The sequence below is a fragment of the Plectropomus leopardus genome, chromosome 16 (assembly GCF_026936395.1).
Source record: "Plectropomus leopardus strain MGB_pleo_1.0 chromosome 16, ASM2693639v1, whole genome shotgun sequence".
Lineage (NCBI taxonomy): Eukaryota > Metazoa > Chordata > Actinopteri > Perciformes > Serranidae > Plectropomus > Plectropomus leopardus.
Genome location: NC_142191.1, coordinates 14,659,771 through 14,682,628, shown reverse-complemented (window position 1 = coordinate 14,682,628; position 22,858 = coordinate 14,659,771). Strand labels below are relative to the sequence as shown.

The window sequence follows — 22,858 nt, the reverse complement described above, 5'->3', positions numbered from 1 at the left end:
TCATGGCCTGCTAAATATTTAGGGAGGGTGCACTGGCCCCTGCAGCCCTCCCAGACTGAGGGAGACACTATAGAAATGGAAAAGAAAATAAACAAACGCAGCTCTGGAGATAGGAGGGTGCTTCAGGAGATGGACAGAGCAGGTTGGTGCACATGTTGGCAAAAATCAATTTTGTTCAGTTTAATACTGGTTAATGATTAGCTGTCAAAGGGAACAGCCCGCCTGATACATCATCGGTAATTGTCAATGCCGGCATTTTGTGAACAAACACAAGTGTTTACGGGCATAGCAAATATGCCTTTTTTTTGCTTAGGCAATATCTCTTGTGTGGGCTATAGGCATTTTTTGCCTTCTGTCAGGGTGCCCTTAATATTAAATATTAAATATTTATCAACGAAGAAATACATTTGTGGGTTTCTTTTATTACTCGTGCAGCCATCTTGCCAATGATATCTCATAATAAATGGCTTGGAATGTGCCTCTGAAAACCATGTGGCCCTAAAACTTTGCCCTACCCCTCTATCCCAACACGAATCAGGACACCCGCTAGATGTGAACAAGTGAAAATGGAGGGGTAAGGGCTTTCTACTAGGGGCAAAGGGTGTATTGGGATTGATAAGTATATTTATTTATAGTATGTATGAGTTAATATTAACATGCAATGAGATGATGTGTATAGGGAATAGTGAGGAAAACAGAAAGAGTATGTTGGGTATGTGGGTGTGTAAGCATGTGTGTGGCTTCCGTGTGAAAAGCCCATGTAGGTGTCCCCCGTGTGTTGACAAAGGGATTAGTTCAGGATCAAGTAAATCTCACAGAGCCACCAAGACATCTGTAGACAGGAATCTGCACACACACACACACAAACTGAAAACTGACCCCACACAAACAAGCTTACCTTCCGTCACTGCTGAAGAAACAGTACAAAATCCCAGACACAAACACACACAAACATCGCCACTACTTTACCCCACCAACCACAGGAGTATCACCAAAAGTCAAACTCTGTAAATAAACAGTATTGACGGGACAGATACACACATATATACACACCCTCTGCCAGCGTGTTGTCCTCTGAAGGTCCATTCAGACTGGTCATGCTGGAGATTTGTCCATTTTTCTCCAAAGGCTGAAAAAGACACAGAGAGAAGAGACACTGAGTTAAGAAGTGTTTTACATTGAAAAATACATGTTAATGCACGAGCATACACAGATGTTGACAATGTTTCTATCAGCACTCTTGGCTGCGCTAAGTCAAACTGTGCCGCGCTGATTTGCTTTTCCCTTGTCAGTTTAGATGCGCAGGACCACCATGCAGGAGATGAACCTTCTCCGGAGTAGGTCCAAAAGCTCAAACGCTCGCCCTCAAAGGGGTAGTGGTGACGTCTCATTGACCATAGCCAACCTCCAAAGACCCACCTTCTCCCTGAAACAAGTGTGCATATGTGTTGCTAGACTCCATTCACCTCTGTGCAGCAGGAGAACAGAGGCAAAGATGTTTTTAAAGTGTCTGTGTTCAGCTCTCAGTGCTTTTGTAGCCTTTAACTGAATGTCTGTGGTTTGGAATTTAGTTTTTCTCCTGCCTCCTGTTTGTTCTTTAAATATCTGCTTGTTTCATGTCCGAGTAGTCTGTCAAATTGCAGTCGCTAAACCCACCATTTCCTTGTTTTGCAACGTCACAATAAAAGTGTTTATATAACAAAATAATGGGGACTTTTATTGCGAAGAATCTTTAGGAAATTAAATGTGTTTGTCACCGAATTAAGACAAGTTGTTAGGGGCTTACAAATACCACAGGGAGGAAAGTAAAAGCATAAATGTGTGACCAATTTTTTTCTTTCTCAACAGTTTAATAATTTGGAACATTTTACAGAAGTTTGAGTTTTATCAATCTTCTCATCTAACTATCAGCCAAAGTAAGGATTTTTTTTTTTTTTTCAAAATAAGTCTCTAAAGGAGCTGTGTGTGTCATTCAGAGCATATCCATGATTCAGGGTTCCCACGGTCATGGAAATCCTGGAAAAGTCCAATCAGTTTCCAGGCCTGGGAAACTCACTGAAATTTTCATAAAAGTCATGAAATTTTTGTCGTTTTAATAAAATTGTCACAGTAATCTTACTTGGATAACCTTTCACGAAATGTAACGTAATGTCAAACTTATTTTCTGTAGCTGTTAATGTAACGTACCTCTAATATGTGTCGATGGGCCATTTTGTTTTCCATTATTTAGTTTCTCTATTTTGTACTCTCTATATATCTTTTTCTACATGTATGCCACCTAGCTGAAATTACAGTTGAATAGAGTCTGAATCTGGTTTGTTTGTTAAAATGCTGGAAACGAAGAGTCATGGAATAGTTTCGAAATCTAATGCATTAAAATGTGTGGGAACCATGACGATTCAAAGTCTGAGCAGGGATTGTCCACACTTGGCTCTTAACATGGAGATGGCTGAGCTGGTGGCTAGCAGCTAATGGTGCTTACCGTGCAATAAGCGCTGATAGAGCTAATGGTGCTGGAGGAACTGGAGGATGGGCGTTACACAATGACACTGTTCTGCCTCCACTGGTCAGGAAGGTGTTCTCAGCGTTAAAAACCGTATGAACTTAATGCGGAGGCGATTAGCTAGCCAGTAGGATACACACAGGGAGTCATCCACTTATCAGTTAATCTGGGTTCTGACAGTTTTTTCTAAACAGCTCCGACTGACAGTCGTACAATGGCAGGCAGACCTGAGCTTTGTCTGTCTCGGCCAGAGGAAAGGGAACCAGAGCCTCCCCACAGAGCTGCTAATCTAACTAATGGACAACTCAGACTCCATTCCCACCAGCCCAAACTCCTCCAGGAAAGCCCTGAAAAATGACACCACAGAGGAGACACTGCTTGGGACAGGTTGGGAGGGACGTTCTAAAAGACAAGTTTTAGTTGTTATGTCGTTTTAACAGTAAAGGGCACTGAGCGGAGATTTGTATGTGTTTTCAGCTTTCTATTTTAATCTCTATCTATCTATTACTATTTCGATCCATATTATTAAAATTAATCTGCAAGTATAATCAAGGAAATTCCCTTCTATATTTTTCAATCTGAGACTGTTCAGTTTTAACCGGTTTAAGCGGTGTTTTAAGGTCATCCAATATTTTATTCAACAGGTCAAACATTTGGGGGCAGCAACATTTAAATACAACAACTTTTGCCACTAAGTTTTTTGATGCACAAATATCTGATTTTGTCTACATCGGCTTATGAGCTCCCAAAACAGATGAAATGAAGTGGACTGTGATAAAAGTTGATTGTAGATGTAATCAGACTTCTTCTAAACATTTACTACAAAAACATAACAAAACCAAGCCCTTTATCCCTGTTTGCTTACTTCTAACAGATACTGAGAACCTCGACGTTAGGTCACGATGTGGTTCTGCAGCCTGTTACACAAAATTGGAAACATGCATGTAATTTGCAACATAGGATCATTTCCCCTTTGCCACATTTTACTTATCAAAACTAAAACCACACTTGCAACCCAGTCAAAAGCATGCGAGAGCCCTGTAGGACTTGGAAATGTGTCTGCGATTTGCAAGTGACAGTTATTTATGAAACATGATGCTGCCACTGTTTGCAATCTGCAAACCAGCCCCTGTTTTTTTTAAAAAATTGAAATATAACTAAAGCCAGACAAGATAATTATGGCATTTCGGAAGCCTTCACATGTACCCACACACATGAAAAGCTCAGTGGTTTAAATGCTCTAACTCAGAGGAGGATGGTGCTGTCATTTATGTCCTTTTTAAGTCATCGGCACCGATGATCAGATTTGATGTGTGAGCCATCAGCTGACCTCCAGAGCCACAGCGACCCCGCCCTCCTCTAACACACCTCATGACTGGCATTCCCAGCATTCCTTACCCCCTTTCAAAAATTCCACAGACCCCCCCCAACACCTGACGGTGCCCAGTTTACCTCCCCCAAATGGTCACCCTTTGACCACCTCTGTCCCTAAGTTAACACATTAGTCCCCTCTGACCCCGTCAAAATGCCACTCCTTCTTCTTGGCGTCAAAATGTTGCGCTATATTCTCACCACAGCAAGTGTAAGACTGTAAGGATAAATCCTTCAAGGGCAGCGGCAGAGAGTGCTTCAGGATGAGGATGAACGAGCGTCCTGGGCCATAACATCGACAAGGAAACTGAGACCAGAATCAATGGGAATTATGTCCACAGTGGATGTGTTAAGTCTGATAAAATGCCTCAAGTGATGTCACTGGCCACGAAAGACTACACGTTTGAAAATGACAAAAATCTGGTGGTGTAGTTTAAAAGAAGAAAGGTTAGCAGACCTCTGTTGCTTGTACCTTATCTCTGGATGGGGCTAGTGGCTCAAGGCTACTTTAGCAACTACTGGCATAACACATCTTAATCCTCCATGGAGGTATAAAGACAACTGGATGTGGTGTCAAAGGCATTTATTCTTATGAAAGTTGCTCATTGGCACATGAAGCAAAAAACTTTGACTTCTGTGTGTAAAATCACTCTGATCCTCTGTTCTAATCCCACATCACCGGGCCCATAGAGCAGGCGCACTAGAAACTTTCGCTGGTTGAGCAGCTACCATCCAAGGACAGAGGATTTCAATTTTGTATGCTGTAAGGCCCTCTGAAGCAAATTGTGATTTGGGATAATTGGCTTAAGTAAAATTGACTTGACTTGAGTCCTTTTGGACCTCATGGCATCATGTCAATGTCCTCAAAGTTGTAATTCCAGTCTAGCCACCATGTCAAAGTCCAGCACTGTTCCTGGGGGCTTAGTATGTCAAAACAAGCTGCAAGTGGGCGAAATGGGTAATGCAGGCGCCAGGTTTTGACATGGAAGAAGAATGTATGGAATAAAAAAACATTTTCTCTGGTCCTGGTGCATAGTATTTGTGCAGTTATTTAAACTGTTCATTGTGCATTACAGTCTCATGTTAGCAGATAAGGAAGGAGGATTTCATGTCATAGGGAGGATCTCGTATCCCACCCATTTAGAGATGATTGAGAGTAGAGGTTGTGATGGTATTATTAAAATGAAAGTTCCAGTTTATCATTCCAGGAAACTGAAACTGAACTGACCCGAAAAGTGGTAAGTACTCCCTCGCCTGAGCTGCTCTGAATTCCTTTCACAAGTTCCCAGACAGAATATATTGAAGTTTAGCTGCCAGTTGTGCATTTTTTGACATCTGCTTGGTCAGCATGGTCTGCCGCAGAGACCTAAAGACAGACTGAGACCTGCTTGTCACGAAACAAAACAACAGCAAGAAAAAAATATTTTCTGTCTGGTTTTCTTTGTAATGTGATCTGAATTAATCTATCTTATTGGAAATCATTTGAGTAGATTTATTGTTATTTAAGAACAATTGCCATTTTTCCATTTTGCAGCACAATTTAACAAGACTAGAGAAGCACACGGGTGAGATGTATACCCTCCATCCATGTGACACATACTGCATTGTAGGTGGATGTTACAGTTCATTAATTATTCAATTAACTAGTTGCATTTCAAGTTTCTGTTTCAAGTTTCTGTTTACATATTCTGCTCCTGCCTCTCTGATACGTGTTTCAACACTTTTCAATTGTTATGGGTCTCATCTTCATTTATCACAAGAAGCTAAATGCTCTGCATCCCTCCCTCTCTGCAGCCTCTTTCACTTGTTTACACATCCATCAGGCCCTTGGTGTCTGTCTGCCAGCAGACTTGAGCGGCACTTACGGTAATTGCTGAGTAACCATTCAGACTTATAAATTAATACTATTGTCTGCTTAATCTAACTTGTTGAATCAAATTGTTTAAACACATAATTACAATGAGTGGCAGACAGGTAAAGCCGAACTGGCCAAAGACAGAACAAAGGATTAAATCACATGTCCTTTTTATCCTATTTTCCTATGTTTTTGTGCCTAAGTGACTATCTGGAATAACAATTTTTAAAATGGTCCGTTACTGAGTGAGAGTGCTGCAGCCGGTAGCAGCAAAACAAGCTGCAATGTAACCACTTGGGGCACATGAAACATCAATTTACATCCACCAAAAGAGCTTGTTTTATCACTGACAAAAGATTATTGGCTCAGATCACTACAGACATAACACTTTTGTTAGACACTAAGATCCTTTTTGTTTAACCAGAAAGAGCCATAAAACTGCTATCATCTAACCCACGTGATTACATTTAAATAAATAGTTGGCGGTTCCTGATTAAACAAAAGGATCTTACACTGTAACGAAAAGGTCTATCTCTATATTGATCATTTCCATTAGGTTGTCAGACACTTTTAGTGGACATAAATTAATGGACGGGCCCTGAATGGTTACATTGCGGCCTGTTTCACAGCTGCAGTGTTTGAACTCATTACTGGACCAATTAGAGAAAAAAAACAGGAAAAAACATGGGTAAATAGAGTCCAGGTTAAAAAACAAAGAAGTTGCCTTTTCAAGGACAAGGTTAGTGATATTTTACATTTTTCTCATCGTCAACAGATCACATTAAAGAACAAAAGAAGTAATAAACTGATCCTACAAAGTAAGCATTGGCTGTTTAGCCTGACTCATCTACTTCTGTTGCACTTTTACACTTTTAAAACTTTAAAAACACATCAATGTAAAACAATGTGTGTTAGGTGAAATTCTCCATAATTACAATGAATATGGGTACTGCAGTTTACTTTGAGTCATTCCTAAATACATTTTTCTGCTGCCTTTAAATACTCAGTAAAGCACCAATTGTGTATTAATCCGCAACTGAGACTATTCCCAAGCAAATGCCTGTTTAAAAAATATGAAACTATATATTTGTGCCCTGGATTCTACAGTAGGAACCAATGGGCTTTAGGTAAGGAGGCACATTTAGAATAGGTAAGTCAAAAGACAGGCAAACGCATCGTTGGTTATGATCTTTTCATGCTTTTTGTTGACAAAAAGAAAACGTAGAAAACTCATACACCTTGCTACATAGTAAAGAGAAGGAACTTGAAAACACATTGGCTGAAAGAGCTGTGTTTTTACTGATTCCACTTGTGTTGCAACATTACATTTCAATATCAGCCTGGGCCAAGGTAGTAATGGAAAAATGCTGTTCATGCACTGTGTTGCTAAAACATGCATATGCTGACATTACTCTTTTTCCATAACATGGAGCTAAACTTTAAGCCCAATACATCACAATTCCTGCCCAGAAACAAGATCTCCTGACAGTTTGGATAATGAGTGCTGTTCAACTTTCACAAACATAAACAGACTGATCATATCTCTCTGCCTCATAGGGTATATGTGAAACTGTCTTTGGTGATCCTTCAACGACAAAAAAAATCCTTAAATCCTTAAAAGTCTAATTAGTCAGTCCACAATGTGCAGTAAAGCCTTCAGATAGACTTTAAATCCTTCCCATCTGATTATCCACGATGAGAATGACCTAAAGTTTCTGGATCAGCACTGGAGGAGAGATTAGATTATCTCCACTGCCATTATCCAACAATCCTTCCTCTCACTTTAACACTCTTTCTGCTTTCACTTTTATCCTGAATTTATCATTGATTCTTCTTTTCTCCTGTGTGCCTCTCACATGCACGTCTTGGCTACGCCTCAACACTCAGCGGCTTCAGGAGAGAGAGAGACGGAGAGAGAGAGAGAGAGAGAGACAACCCTGCTGTCCCCTAAATCACGCCACAAAGGCCAGCAGAGGTGATTTATATCCCTTAAACCAAACACACAAGGCAGGAGGAGGGGGTTAATGGAAGAGACGAGGGTGACGCAGCTGGCAAATTATATCTCAAACTCAGGTCTCATGAGAAGGGGCTGAACTATGCAAAAAGAGCTTTGGTGACCTTTGTTTAAATCCACTCAAAACAGAAGAGGATTGTCTTTGTAATGTTATCAAAGGAATTGTTCAAATAAAAATTGTGAATGAACTGGATTTATGAGTTCACGTACAAAAACAGGATTGTTTGGCTTTATAGCTTGCATTTGATTCCTTTTATTTTGCAGCTCTGCAGTGATTTATAGAAATTGTTGTCAAGATGGTTTTAAGCCTAATACAGGGTTCATGCAACAGAGTAGTGGATCAATGCAGATGTTATTGGATTTAATATATCTGGGAATCCTTGTAGAAAGAAGTTGATATCAGATGCAGTAGCTTAGTAATTTCCGGCTCACCACAAAACAAATTATACATGTCAATCACAATACAGTGCACAATGATGCAGTGGAAACAGCGTTCATTAATTGACTTCATCTGTTTGGCGTGGTCACTGTATTGCCAGTAAATTGTTTATGACTCAGGGAAGTGCTGCTGAAAATGCACACGGATAAAAACATAACTGATGCTGTTTTACAGTGTCCTGACCTTTTAACAATGCACAAATATAAAGAAAAGAAACACAGAAAATCAAAGAAAAAAAATTGTTTCATTGACATTAAATTCTCAGTAAAGTCTCAGTGAAACACGAGCAATCTGGGATTATTCCCAAGTGAACACACACACAAACACACACACACACACACACACACACACACACACACACACACACACACACACAGGCAAAGTCGCAGTAGGACATAACAGGCTTAAAGACTCTCTGTGGGGTCGTAGTTTGTACGTGACAGTTAACTTGTGACCTCTGACCTCTGAGGTGTGGTAAGAGTCTTGGAACAGACGAAAGGAGGTGGACGATGTTGGAGGGAGGATTGAAGAGTGGAGAGATAAAGGCAGAGGAGAGGAGGAGTGAGAGGAGGTGTAAGCAGAGATTTTAAAGACAGAAAGAGAAAGGAGATGAGAAACAGAAAGCCAGAATGACGCGTATTATGTTCAGTCGATCATCCTGTTGGAGTCTATGAGTAAGGCTTATTGTTTACGGTTCTAAGGAGTTTTACAGAGGAGGACTCGACCCCCTCACCTGCTTTCCGACTTCCTCATCCATGGTCATGCTGTTCAGAGGATGAGACTGGCTGCTGCGTGCATATGCAGATTTTGGGGGAGACTGGCAGCATTTGGAAATGCCTTAGCAACTGTAATTGCTAACTGCAACTCTCAACAAACAGCAGTCCACTTCCATGTTTTGATTGTCAAGACAGCACATAAGTGTAGATTTCCCAAAATGTCCAAAAACTTTTCCTTCTATAAGACAATATGTGATTCAATTACATTATTTGCTCTGCATCAAAATCCATTTTAATCTACATTTTTTAATGTTACACATCATATTTACATCAAATACCAGTAAATGATTTGTTACGGCAAATGAAGCAAGCCCCATCTATAAAGTTAAAAAGACCATTTAGTAAAGTTAGAACTTTTCCCCGTAGATGAGATTCAGCCGACAGTAACACTGACTCCTCCAAGCAGGTTAAAACAAAAAATATTTCACTCAGGTCTATCTCGGGAGAGGGGTTCAGAGGCCTGTGTGACCATCATGTCTGTCTCCCTCTCCCTTCATGTCTCTTCACCCTTGCCAGCCCCCAATCTATTATCCCTGACCCCCACATTCAGTACATACCAAAGATCAAAGCCTGACAAGACCCCCAAAGAGCACTCTCACTGTTTCCACAGTCCTTAAACTCTGCTCAGGTGCTCTGACTGTGAATACCTGTGTGTGTGTGTGTGTGTGTGTGTTTGTGTGTGTGTGTGTGTGTGTGTGTGTGCCCATGCACATGCAAGTTCAGTCCAGAGCAGTTTACAGTGAAAAAAGAAACACAGAGTCAAACAAGTAAAAAAAAAAGTTCAAGTTTTTGTTCAAATCTTCTGCCTTAAAAAATATTTGTGCAAGATAAATTCACAGTAATCCCTAAAACATTTGGATGGGACCAAGTCTGACTGCATCAAGTCATATCCAGATGTATTTCAAATTTACAAGCATCTCCTTTTTACCGTCTTTTGTTCTCCTCTATCGCTCTCTTTTTCATTCCAGTTGTCTCGTCCACTTTTGCACTATTTACACAGAGCAGGTTTGACTGATTCTGTTTATGGGGGCTTTCAGGAAGAGAGGAATCCGTTACAATAAATCTGTCAGCTCTTAAACAGTAAACACACAGACACAAACTGTATACGAAAAATTTCCAGTCTCCTTGAGTTTGTATGCGCTTGTGTCCAAAAGTGAGGCTGCCAGTTTTTCTAGTAATTTATCTTTAAATGGATGAAGGTCATTTCTGTGTAGTGTTTGGCTGAAAGTTAAAAACTGTTCTGCAATTCATGACAAAATACAATTTTCAGTTCAGGATTGGATTACTCAAACTCAGTAATATGATGGCTTTAAAATAGTTTTGGTATGGGACACCTTGAAAGTCACAAGAGTCAGGGGATAAACAAAGTTATTAGCCTTCACCATCTGGGAATTATAAATTATTCGGCATAAAATGTCACCGCAATCCAGCAAACAAATGTCGGTTTTTGAGATATTCCACTAGTAGACATTACCACCCCGAGTGTCATGCTGCTGCATACCTTCAATATTTAATAATTAGGTCTATGCATAGACAGGATGCAGTCTCAGTTATATATAAAACACTTACAACCCAGCAGTTACACAGCACAACTGTCAAATGCGTTAATAGTGAGTTTAATGCATCCTTTTTTTCTGGAAGGTCTCCCCGGGAAGATCTCTTTTCGACACAAACACATTTTCCATTTTCACCGGGATGCTGTTAGTCTCAGGCCCTGCTGTTTAGCCTGCACAAAACTTATTTGACACAACAGATAAACATCGACCACTGCCATCAGTGAATGTCGTATTATTCGCAGATAGGCTGTTGGCCATCAACAAGGCAAATAATGGCCGATACCGATGTTTGGCCTATAAATGGGTGCATCCCTATATAATGCATATGTGGTCAACTACTTATTAGCCCTGGAAACCACATCAGTCTGTTTACATTACTGTCAGCAGTATTTAATTTCAGGCTCACAAACTTAAGGGAGAATTAGAAAAATGAAACAGCTGAATGATAAAAAATAACCCAAGTATGTGTGTGTCTGTGCGTGATCGTGTGCGGGAGGAAGAGACTGAGTAGAAAGAAAGAAATGCAATCCCAAGTGACCTTAAAGATGCAGACTCACACACCTGTTCGCTGATATTTTAGGACAACAGATTGGTTGTCCTCCTCTACCTACATCACTGCATCACCAACCCTTTAACCTGACTCTCTCTATACCTCCCACAATCTGTTTTTCATCACCCCCGTCCCTTCATCTGCTGCTACACTTGAACAGCAAACGGAGCCAAACAACAACAGCCTGCATGGACACAAGAAAGACCCCCCAGGACACGATCATAATCAGGCCACACTGGCCAGCGTTTGACCCCAGAGGCCTGCCTTTCTAACTGGGTTGAAATAACAAATCCACCCCCTTTGCTGACCCTCCTGTCATGAATCTCTAAATATCTCTGAGCCCCGATAAGCATCTGAGCTCCACAGTCATATGTTAGAAAAGAAGATGACTAGTGAGAGAGGGTGTCTGGATTTGCACAAACGCTTTAAACGTGGCTTTAATTAGTGAGACATTTAAACCAGACTGTTGTTTCTGGCTTTAGGCCTCAAATTACTTTTAGATGATTGCCCTACTAATGTCTATATGCTCTAAGTTTTGGCACAGAAACAACATCCAGGGTCAAATGCATCACTTAAAGGTGAAGCTATCCAAATAGTTTGAAAAACAGTTTCCAAAGTCAGGTATTTTGGGTGTGTGTGGTTAAGAAGCAGTGACAAGTACAGTGAAGAGAAGTAATAACTGGAGCATGAATGGATTTGGGCACATGATCTTAATCTATTATTTATTAGCACAGACAATGAAGTCCTATTATGTCCCATACTTTCCTGAAAATGTTGCAACATGATCATATTGTTCTGTTTATGTGTAGACAAAACTGCATTGTTATACTATGAAATACTGTTTGAAATTAATATTTCAATCTAATTACTTCAAGAACTCATTTATACTTGTTTTTGTTGGGTTTTTTTTATATTAAAGTAAATAAACTAGCTAACTTGAAGCTCTTCCAACACAAAACATAACAAAAATGACCAAAACACTCACAAAAATGTGCGTAATATAAAAATTCAACATGTAAAAACATATAGCTGATTGTTTTTTTTGTTGTTGTTGTTGTCTATTTGGTAGAAACCCTGTATAAGAATGCAAAGATGTGAAACAGCTGTGTTTTATAGTACCTATCTATACGGTTAGGTAAAGGGTATATTACTTAATGGAAAAAAACATTTTGACAAACATTGGTTCTTTTCAACTTTGGAAAACTGCAAAAACCTGTAAACATAAAATTGACATAATATCACCTTGGGTTAGCAAATAGTTACCCATTTAAACATCAATCAAGCACAGATCAACATTAACATTTACTTGGAGACGTTTTTATGCCACCTAGTAAATTTACGTCCAGTACTAGACATTGTTAGTGCTGGGTATCAGTGTATTTATCGGTCAGACACACATTAGGAAACGTAAGTCATATCTTTTGTCCAGGTTTTTCTCAGATGTAATGGTGTACCTTTTCATTTTAACAATATCAAAGTAATGTGAAAGAAAACAGCTTTAAAAAAAGTTTTCTTGCCAGAATACAACCAGCTCCTTAGAGTTGTTCTTCTTGTCTCATTACTTCCATTCATCTGCCTAACGGAGCAGGAACACTATATGAGCTTTAGTCCGCTAATGCAATTAACTAGTCTGACAGCTGTCTCAGTCACAACAAGTACATGTTAAGCATATCAGCTTGGGGAATCTGTTTACATCTGAGCAGCTTCTCCTGGTAATGCTGTACCAAGGCATTTAAAACAACAATTCGTCTTGCCTTTAAATGAGTAAGCAGTGACCACCATGATTCACTGTGCTGCGTGTGGGCAGTGGGCATCATAAGACACCACTTACAGAGTCCACATGCAGCATGTATACAGTACAGCATGTGGTGTGTGACTAAAGCACGTTTTACTTCATGAGTTGAGTCACGGCTCTTCCAATTACAGCTGACATTTGTTTGTTGTTGGAGGAAGTGACATGTTTTGCATCTTTGGGTATGGTTTCTCCTGACTTTAGTCAGAGCCATCAACCTTAAAATGCTTGTTCAAGAGAAAAAAATTAGGTCTATAAAGGCAACTCTGAATAAAAAAAAATACTACAACATAAGTAGTGGACCCAACATTGCATAAATGTGAATGTGCTTAAAAGAAACTTCTGTATTTTTCAACCAGTATCCTATTTTCCCATGTTTTTGTGTCTGTGAAATCTTGTGAAAGGAGACTTGTTGCATGAAAAACCATGTTGAAAAAAATAGTGAGAGTTGGAGAGAAAAGTGCCAGGAAGAGGTTGTTGTGTTACAGACAGCAGGGCTTATTGTTATCCAAAATATTTTCAATGTCATGGCTGAATATTTAGCTGATTTCAACAGTGTGGAAAAGTCTGTGAGATTTCAAAACTGACTTCTTTTTGAGATTTGGTTATACACACAAACAGACCGGATCAGCAAAAGGTAAGGAAACTGTAAGGCCTTTTCTTTAATCTTGTCAGACACAACTTTTGGGTAATTTAATAACAATCTGAGCCTGATAGTGACAGAAACAAACAGAAACTTTTAGTGGGTGTAAACTGACAGTGCACAATTGCCTGTAGGGATTAGACTGCAGCCTGTTTCACCTTTGCAAATGCAGCAGTCTCTTTCAATACTGGACCAAATTTCAAAAACTGGTGTCTAGTCACTTACACAAAAAAACACGGGAAATTAGGGTCAAGGTTAAAATATACAGAAGTGTCCCGTTACATATTATACACAAAGTATACTTCTATCAAGACTGACATTTCTCATATCATGAAGCAGCATAGCTCCAGTCATTGTTACATTGATCTATATCTCATTGTTTTTTATTAATTTGCTTAGCATTTATACATAAGCAGCATTTCATGTATTCCATATACTTTTGGGTAATTTAACTTACAGAACATCATGTTCTACATCCTTATTACAGATTATAATCTGCAAAAAATTGCTAACAGTAGTTCTCAGACAATTGAAGTGGAGCAAAAAGTACTATATGTTTCCTGAAATGTGGTGGAGTAGATGTATAAAGCAAGTACACCTACACTTGCACTTAAGTACAGTACTTGAGTGCATACTTTACGTCACTACTGGCCTTTTTACAGATCAGTGGGTTTTACTGTTATTTGACGGGAATTGTGATATACAAGCTGTGTGTTTGGTCAATAAGGTAAATCTAAGGCCCCTCAGCTGTAAAGATTTGAGCACCTACACCGTCCTGCATGAGTATGCTAACCAAGAAAGCAGCTGCACCTGGGCTATGATTCACCGTTTGTCCTTCAAACGGTCCGACTCCCACCAGCACTGTACACACACCAGTGCAACACACAAACAAACACACACACACACACACACACACACACGTCGTGACCTAACACATATTCCACTGCACTCTGTGGAGCAGTTAGTGCTGCATCAGGACCAGAGCTGATGAAAAATAGATGTGCAAAGAAGAGCAACAGAAGGCAGCAACTTGAGAGAGGTAAAGGAGTTCATGAAAGAGGGGATAAGCACACACCTTTTACAGCTCTAAATAAAATACCTAATGTGAGGCTGAAAAACCAACAATGTAGGGAAAAGGCTCTTTAGCTGGGATTTGAAAGTTCATGTTTTCTTGACAGTTGACCTGTTTTGGTCTTGAAAATAATAACTGTTCTTTCCCAGTGGTGGAATTGACATGCCATAAAATCTATCGCTCTCTTTCCATTTGCACAATGTCAGGTGTCTCATGTCCACATAAAATTTTAGTGCAAAATAACACCCAAGTAGTGTTTTGTTACTACAGCATCTACACATAAACATATTGACGACTTTCACAGACAGACAAATGTTTTGCTTTCTTCCCTATGCTTTTTATGTGACAGGGAGACAGATGCTATTTTCATTTTCACAGGGATCAGATCCATGCTAAAGCTACATCCATAGACTAGATTGATGTAGTGACACTGGAATATGGATGCCACATCTCGAAAAACCAAATTTTTTTGTTGTCTTTTGGCCAACAAGGACAACAGACAAGCAAATGCTGACAGAGGTCAAATTGGAGGGCAAATTATCTATTTGGTCATGCAGATATGAAGGCTTGCTGGAAGACGAAATACTGATTATCTAGCTTACATAAGCTACTTCAATCAAGAAAGAGCACATTTGTTTTAGTGGATGCAAGAAATTACATCACATGGTATTGTCAATGTCCATTTTTCTGTTTTATTTATTTTTATATTTATTTATTTATATATTTATTTAGTTATATTTCTTTTATTATTACCATTCCTTTGTATTTGTTGTTGTTTTATATTTATTTCTATGATGATGATAACAGTAATGATTATCATTACTTATTATGATGATTTTTCTCATAATTTTATACTAATTTTCATTATCACTATAACATCTCTCTATCCCTCCATATATACAGGAGTTCTTGTTTATTTGTCCAGACATGGGCATAAAAATGTAGAAGCTGAACTAAAAGATTCATGTGTGCCCTGAAATATCAATAAACAAAACGGTGTGGGAGAAAAAAAAAAGTCATGTCACTCAAAATGGATAAACCTGCTGCGCTTTCGCTCCAACAGCGTGAGGAGTAAAGAGATGATCGGTGAGTAGAAAGATAAAAAGATGAATCATGGAGCTAAAATAGAAGAGGGAAGAAGAAGAAGAAAGAAAGAAGAGGCAAGATGGATGAGTGAGTCCACAGAGGCCCGTGATGTAATGGAGGTAAGAGAGGTTATTTTGAGCACAGTGTCGCAGTGAAGGACTCAGCACTAAAACAAAAACCACACGACTCCTCATGCCTCATCTATACCAACTTACAGACATAGATAAGGGAGTAAATATATGAAACTCCTAAAATCAACCAACAATCCATCATTTCACACACAGAGGAAAGGACAGATAAGAAGTAGCTCATATCGTAGCTCAGCTGTTCACTATTCAGAGCAGTCTGTGTGAGAGATGAACAAAGCCATTATACTGTAATGAGATTGTGTGCATGATCACGATCTAACTGTGCAGGGAGACTCATTTATTATTTTGATCCAAGGGCCTGCTTTTGCAGAAGGACAAAAAAATCACTCACAAACTGGTGAAACAGTAAAGAAATGAAGTATAATAAGGACGTTGATGTAACAGAGTCTTCCAATCATAATGATCGATTTGGACGGAGTGGCTGTAACAGTCCCTGTGGGGCTGTGGAAAAGGCCAAGCCCTGCTGGCCAGACTTCACATTCAATAACACATCATCACAACAGGACAATGCTCTCACCTCCACCATCAATACTGAGGAGAAACACTGATACTGGAAGGTCATATGTGTTTCTGCAGCCAAAGCTGCATCTAAGTTGTTAATGTCTTTACTCAATAAAAGCCCATTTTCCTATTTGTGTTAATGCAATTTCCAAACAAAGCCTCAATGTGAGCATGGCACCAAAACAAACACGTCAGTAGCTGAAACAGTCTCCTTTTCTTTCATCTTTTTGGCATCTTTGAAAGTCTCTTTTGCTCTTTGAGTCTTTTAATTTCCTTTTTTAACAACATTAATCTTTTCTAAAAATAGGGAGAAATACAAAGAAAATACAGACTTCAATGAAGGATAAATATGTCTGTTAATCATCTCATGAACATCAGATTTATGTTGCCACAATGATCCACAGGTTTGGACCCACTGGCAAATGTCACATGAATTAGGATGTAATAAGATAATTTATAGTTTTACTGCATACATACACATAGTACAAACAGCAGTCATCAGAAAAATAAACACTATTCGATTTTTGAGAGATGATATTATTGTTTGTGCCCAGCCCAGACACCAGGGAAAACACTGGCATTGTACATTTCTGCAATACATAGATACATTACATTTGTACCTTTTCTAAGTATCATATCAGCACAGGAAGCGCTAACAGTGGTGAAACAGTGTCTCTGTAAAAAAGACTATTGGAACTCTTTGGGATAGCTACGGTTAGCTACCACGGGGAAAAAAAAGAGCTGTCCTCTTCCTGTTCTGGTTGCAACATAGTTGACACATTGCCTTTGTGCCGTAAATAGAGCCTCACTTTCTGGGGAGATCGTACCTGGTAGCAGACAGAGTTGCATAAGGAAAGCCAGGCTTAAAAGGAACCCATTTTCACATCTGGTGTTATTATTTCAAAGCCATGACACTGTGAAATCAAAGTTTACTTCACTTATGATAAGCTAAGGTAAAAACTTCCAGTATTTCCACTACTTATCACACACTATTTTAAAATTTCCACATAATGCAGTTTCTTTTTTGGGTGCATGTGCACAAACTAACAGCAACCAGATTTTTAAGCAAAACATTAACATTCTTATGTACCACATACAAGTTTGTTAAATCACATACTTTTTTCAATGTGGTCAGTGTCTTCTAATTTCTAATAATTTGTGGAAAGACGAGAAAACTTTCAGGTTAAACAATTAAATGGATAGCTGAACTGGAAATAGGAGCTGGCAACACTGTACAGACACTGTAAAAACAAACAAGCACTGTAGACAAAAATGAAATATCTTTTCTAACATTATGTAACATCTTGATGCCATTTGGGGATTTTATATTGTCCTGTGGACTCATTATTAGATCAAACTATTGGTGTGAAGTCTAATTTGTTGAAGCGGCGAGGGGAGAGGAACAAAAAAGAGCTCCCGTTTTTTATATCCTCAAACACAAGTCTGTGTTTTTTACTGGCAGTAAGTCTGTGAGATGGAAGATATGAAGCTGGCAGAGGGACAGATTCACGAACAGAAAGCTTCATTTTGATTCTCTTCAACAAGACAATAAGACAAAATAACCGTCATGGAAATTCAAAATTCCAATAGTCAGCTTCAATTTATTAAGCAGTGGTAATTTATCTGTTGTAGACTTTTAATATTGGATTTACGTCGGCCTTTTTCGATTCACCAGTCAGTTTGAGATTTTCAAGCTTTTTACACCAATTTTGTGATCTGACATGTGCAGTATAATTTATCACAATGAGGAAAACATTTACAGTTAATGACTGCAAGAAACGCAAGTTCACATGATACATTTCAGAGAAAAAAAGAATCATTACTATTGCTTTAAGTAAAACTATGTAAACTTCCAATTGCATTTGGGGGGTTTAGTCCATCTTTCTGTTTTCCAATAAAAACTCCCTCATGCTTAGATGCTTCATGCCTGTACACGTGTAAAGCACAGTTGATGGACTTTTGGTAGGAGGAGTTTATTTTGTCCTCCTATATATCCTATATTTCACTTAACTTATAACAACATTCATATGATGTATGATTAACTGCATTACTTTGACCCCTCTGACAAGAACTCGATGAACTCAGTGTAAGACCTGTTGGTTTGTATTCAGGTCAACTAACCTTTGGCTGGTAAATAATTTTCTAATATTGTTTATTTTTCAGTACTATAACATAAATGACGTTCAGTTCACAGAGGGTATACACTGTATGATACAGACGAGCAGGAATGCATTTGCCAGTTTAGATCTGCTGCCATGTGAAATGTATGCACTTTTAGGCCCCATCTACACATATACATATATTTTTGTTAACATATGATTTGGTTTTGTTGTAATAGATCACTAAAATATAACTTTTTTGAGTGACTTCTGAAGTGTAGATTTTTCAAAACACTGGTTACTGCATTCAGGAAACAATAACGTTATCTTCTCATGCATGCCGACTGGTGCTTTGTGTAATGAACATGCGCTAAAAATGACAACGATGACTGACTGCTGGTTCGTTTTCGTATCGCTGCTTGGTCTAATGACCACTTTACACATAATGCTGCTGCACAACTAAAGAACAAGAGGAGGTGTCACCTGAACTCAGTGTTTTTGTTTGACTTAAGCATCCGCAGTTTAAAGTCCACCAAAGAAATGATAGTTTTGAATCACATCTAGTCAAACGAGCAGGAGGTGGTTTATTTTACCTGAGCCCAGTGTCTTTTAAAAATCAGGCAGGAGGGAGGGCTGAGGGAACAACTGGCTGATTCATCTGCCTTTATGTCACCCTGAGAGGTCCCCCTCTCTCTCTTTTTCAAAGTCCTTTTTCCCTCTCTCTGGACTGCACACCCATCCACTCTACCCCTGCCCACCCAAAACACTGCCCCACCCCCTCTCCTGTCGGTTCCTTCCTCTTGTTTTGGGCCGGTGCACACAGGGGCCCCCGGCTTGTCCCCGTCCCGGCCCATCCTCAATGGATTCTCTGTCTGACCCCTTCCGCTTCCCCCCTCTACTCTCTCTCTCTCTGCAAAACAGGATAATCAGAGCCGCAGCGGCGTCTGATCAGCTGCAGCTCATTATACAGGAACGTACCAGCCTTAATCAACACACATTACATTACATAACATGATGTTGGATCATTAGAGTCACCTGCCGCTGTTGTTGTGACAGCAGGAGGACCTGACATGTGATGGAGGTCTCATGTTCAGGTGACTATTTGTGATGTGTTGGTTTAGGATGTGAATAAAAACACTTACATTTATTGTCGTTTCATAACAGTTACAGTGTCTCCTTTCTGGCTGGGGTGCACAAAAGGGGAGTGGATTAAGAAATTAGAGAATAAGAGGCAGAAGGAGACAAATGCACCGTAAGTCGTAGTATTTTTTCTTTAAGGTCACTGTTGTAACATCACTGTAAGATTTTTATGTGGCTTGAAGAGTAACCTGAAGATCTTATTTTTGTTCCATTATCCTTTTCTTTTTTGTCTGTCATATATATTGTTACACTGTCTGATGTTTATACTGAACAAACTTATAAGAGTATTCTAAATGAGCAAAGACCAGACCTTCAGACCATTCTGAATACTCCGTTTACATTTTTGTCTACTTTCAAGACATCAACTTGTGGCAGATGACTTTTTATGGTCTTCTGCTCCAGTCATGCTACGCAAGTTTTTACATGAAGTAGCCTACACTGCTACATGCTAACATGTTGCAAATCCTGCTTGTTGATGTTTATAATTTCTCCTCGATTTTTAAAAAGATTATTTTGGGGGCATTTTTTCCTCTGTTGATAGGGCAGCTTAAGATAGACAGGAAAGGTGAGTGAGAAAAGGGGACTGGCATGGAGCAAAAGGCCACAGGCCGAACTCAGACCTGAGCTGCTGCTGAAGCTTAAGCCATATGGGGCGCACACTCTACCAGCTGAGCTAGAGGCTGCCTTAATTTCTCCTCGATTTAGGATCATATTTCTGCTGGAACATGTTAGGTTTTGTAGATTTTGGTTTAGAGGCTTTTATTGGTGATTTTTCATGGTACAAATTGCAGCTATTCTCCGTTAGTCGTTCCCTCGACCGCAATGACAATGCAGACACGTAGATATACAAAAGACTCAGAAGACCCAGAAAAACTGACCAATCAGAGCAAACTGGGCTTTTTTTATAAGGTGTGCTTAAAAAGACAGGTGCTAAAAAAGTTTCAAACAGAGGGTGAATACAGGTGTTCCTGCACAGACGGTATGAGTATAAAGTATGTAAACATGTTCAAGAGGAAACCCAAAATACAAGAATGAACCTGAAAATAAGCTTAATAGGGCCCATGTAACTTCCCTCCTTGCTGTTTGTGATATACAATATGTACATTGTGCCATCACTTTACAGTGCAGTTACACGTGCAAAAGAGCATGCAACAATAGCACTCAGTGAAACTTATCCTTAAAGCATGAATAAAATCAAATATACTGTCAGTGAAGGCAGGACATTTCAGAGCATAGCATGCAAACTGTTTGTGATCACTCTGCTCAACATTTATTTATCACCCACAGTGGAACCATGACACTGAGTCCTTTTTTGGAGATGAACGTGGGCCATATTTTGAATGGGAGGCACCTTAAGGCTAGACATGCCCAAAGGCTCCATGTTTACAAATGTGCATGGGTGCTGTTCAGAGATGTTTTGCAAGGCGGTCTCTCACTTAAATTACATTTTTTTCTTTATGTATTGTTTCAAACATGATTCACCAAGCTACTTCTTTGACACACTGGGTCACACTGAACATTGTTGAGAATTGGTCAGGGCGATCCTCTGCCAATATCTGCAACCCACAGTTACCCACAGCATCCTTTCTGTGCATCTTTACACAATCACAGAACTATAATTCCAGTCTGACTCGTCTAGATTCAAGAGCCTGCTGCAGTCAACAATGTCTCTTTTCAAACATTGAAAGTAATTTCCCAGATCAACCATTACGTAAAAAATGCCAAATAGTGTTCAAGCTTTGCATCTGTATCTGTGAAGGTCCTGTCATGTTTGAACAAAGTTTGAACGGCTTCCAAAACAGAGACCTACAGCTTTCAATTAACCAAGCAATGTCACACATGTCATGTTTGAAAGGGGCTTCTGAGACAGAAATGTCAGAGATTAATTTGTGACATACAGTTTAATAAATTCAATACAGCAATCTAATGAAAAACTGTTTTTTTTTTTAAAATCATTTAAGAATCTAGATGACATGATTTGGTAAAGGGAACATTTGCATAACTTACTGCATTATTTATCTCCTTGTTTTATGGAGTACATAATAGCTAGTGGTGTTGGGAAATGAGACATTTTGGGGATGAAACCAAAATGTCTTGAAAACATTCTCAAATATTTAGATGTGTTGCAGAAACAGCTTTTGTAGCATTAATATTGTGTTTTCCGCACTGTAGGTCACAACATCACAACCTTCAAGACAGCAACTTAAGCTTCTATAACCCATGTAAGGACCTGCTCATATTAAGATGTTAATTAGATTATTTTAATAATACTTGTGAAGCTGACAGAGACAAAGAGGTATGAGGAAGGTGGGTCGGTGGAGAGAGAGACATTGCTAAAATTCCTCTGTGGAGTGAGGAGGATATTTATTGACTATGTATCAAACAGGACGGCTCCATCCGCTTCAACCAAGCACACACTGTCACCATCCAAACACAATCCACACTTCCCTCCTCTCGCCCTAAAACACACCATCTATACTTGATAAACCATTAACATCTATGCATTTTACCTGAGTTTAATGCCAACATTCAGCATTTAATGTGATGGTTTCAAAATCTGTTTTTATGTCCTGAATGTTTATCACTCATAGAGACAAAATGGCACAGTTAAATCTGCAGTTTTTCAAGCTACTCCTCCCTTTCTCTGAGATAGTTCAGGAAGAAAATGCTTAGTGTTACCACTATGATAATGGTCCTCCTCTGCATTGAAAAGCTAACTTAGGTAGAGTACGGATGCATAATCAGTATAATCAGTATAATACATTTAAAATATCAAAAGTACTCATTCTGCAAAAAAAAAAAGTCAAAATTTCCATCTTTAGTCTGACATCGCATCCACTACATGGACTTATAAGGAGACCTAGATACAGCTTTCATTCCGACTGACAAAAAAGTACAACTGCTATGTATAAAATCACCAGAATGACCAGCACTGCTTCTGCACCATGTGGCCCATAGAGCAGGCGCACTAAGGACTTCCACTGGCCGAGTTGGCTACTTCTGGTTTAGCCCTCTGCTGATTTGAATAGAGATAAGATGATTCAATTTTGTGGCTCTTCTGGACTTTTCAAAGGTTATCAGGCCAAATGGATGAAATTCTCATAGTGAAATTAGTCATTCTACTTGGGTTGTGATGCTCAAAAAATGCATGCACTGATTTACTGACTTCTCTTTCACCAAGTAATTTAAAGGGAAAATGTGTAATTGGACCACATGGCATCACATGACAGATGTAATTCCACTGTCACAAAAATGGGCTTCAAAGCTCAGCGCAACTCTAAAGGCCTGGTCCACTCAAACCGATTTCAGTTA

At 39.2% G+C, this 22,858-nt stretch overlaps 1 protein-coding gene across 1 annotated transcript in view; it reads right to left on the bottom strand.

The window, feature by feature from the left end:
• The window catches only part of akap12b (A-kinase anchoring protein 12b), a 55,121-nt gene that overhangs the window by 26,714 nt on the left and 5,549 nt on the right, over positions 1 to 22,858 (bottom strand). Inside the window, exon 3 of the mRNA XM_042503109.2 lies at positions 1,054 to 1,129. Within this exon, the coding sequence (XP_042359043.2) occupies positions 1,054 to 1,129 (76 nt within the window). The remainder of the gene's footprint in view (positions 1 to 1,053; positions 1,130 to 22,858) is intronic.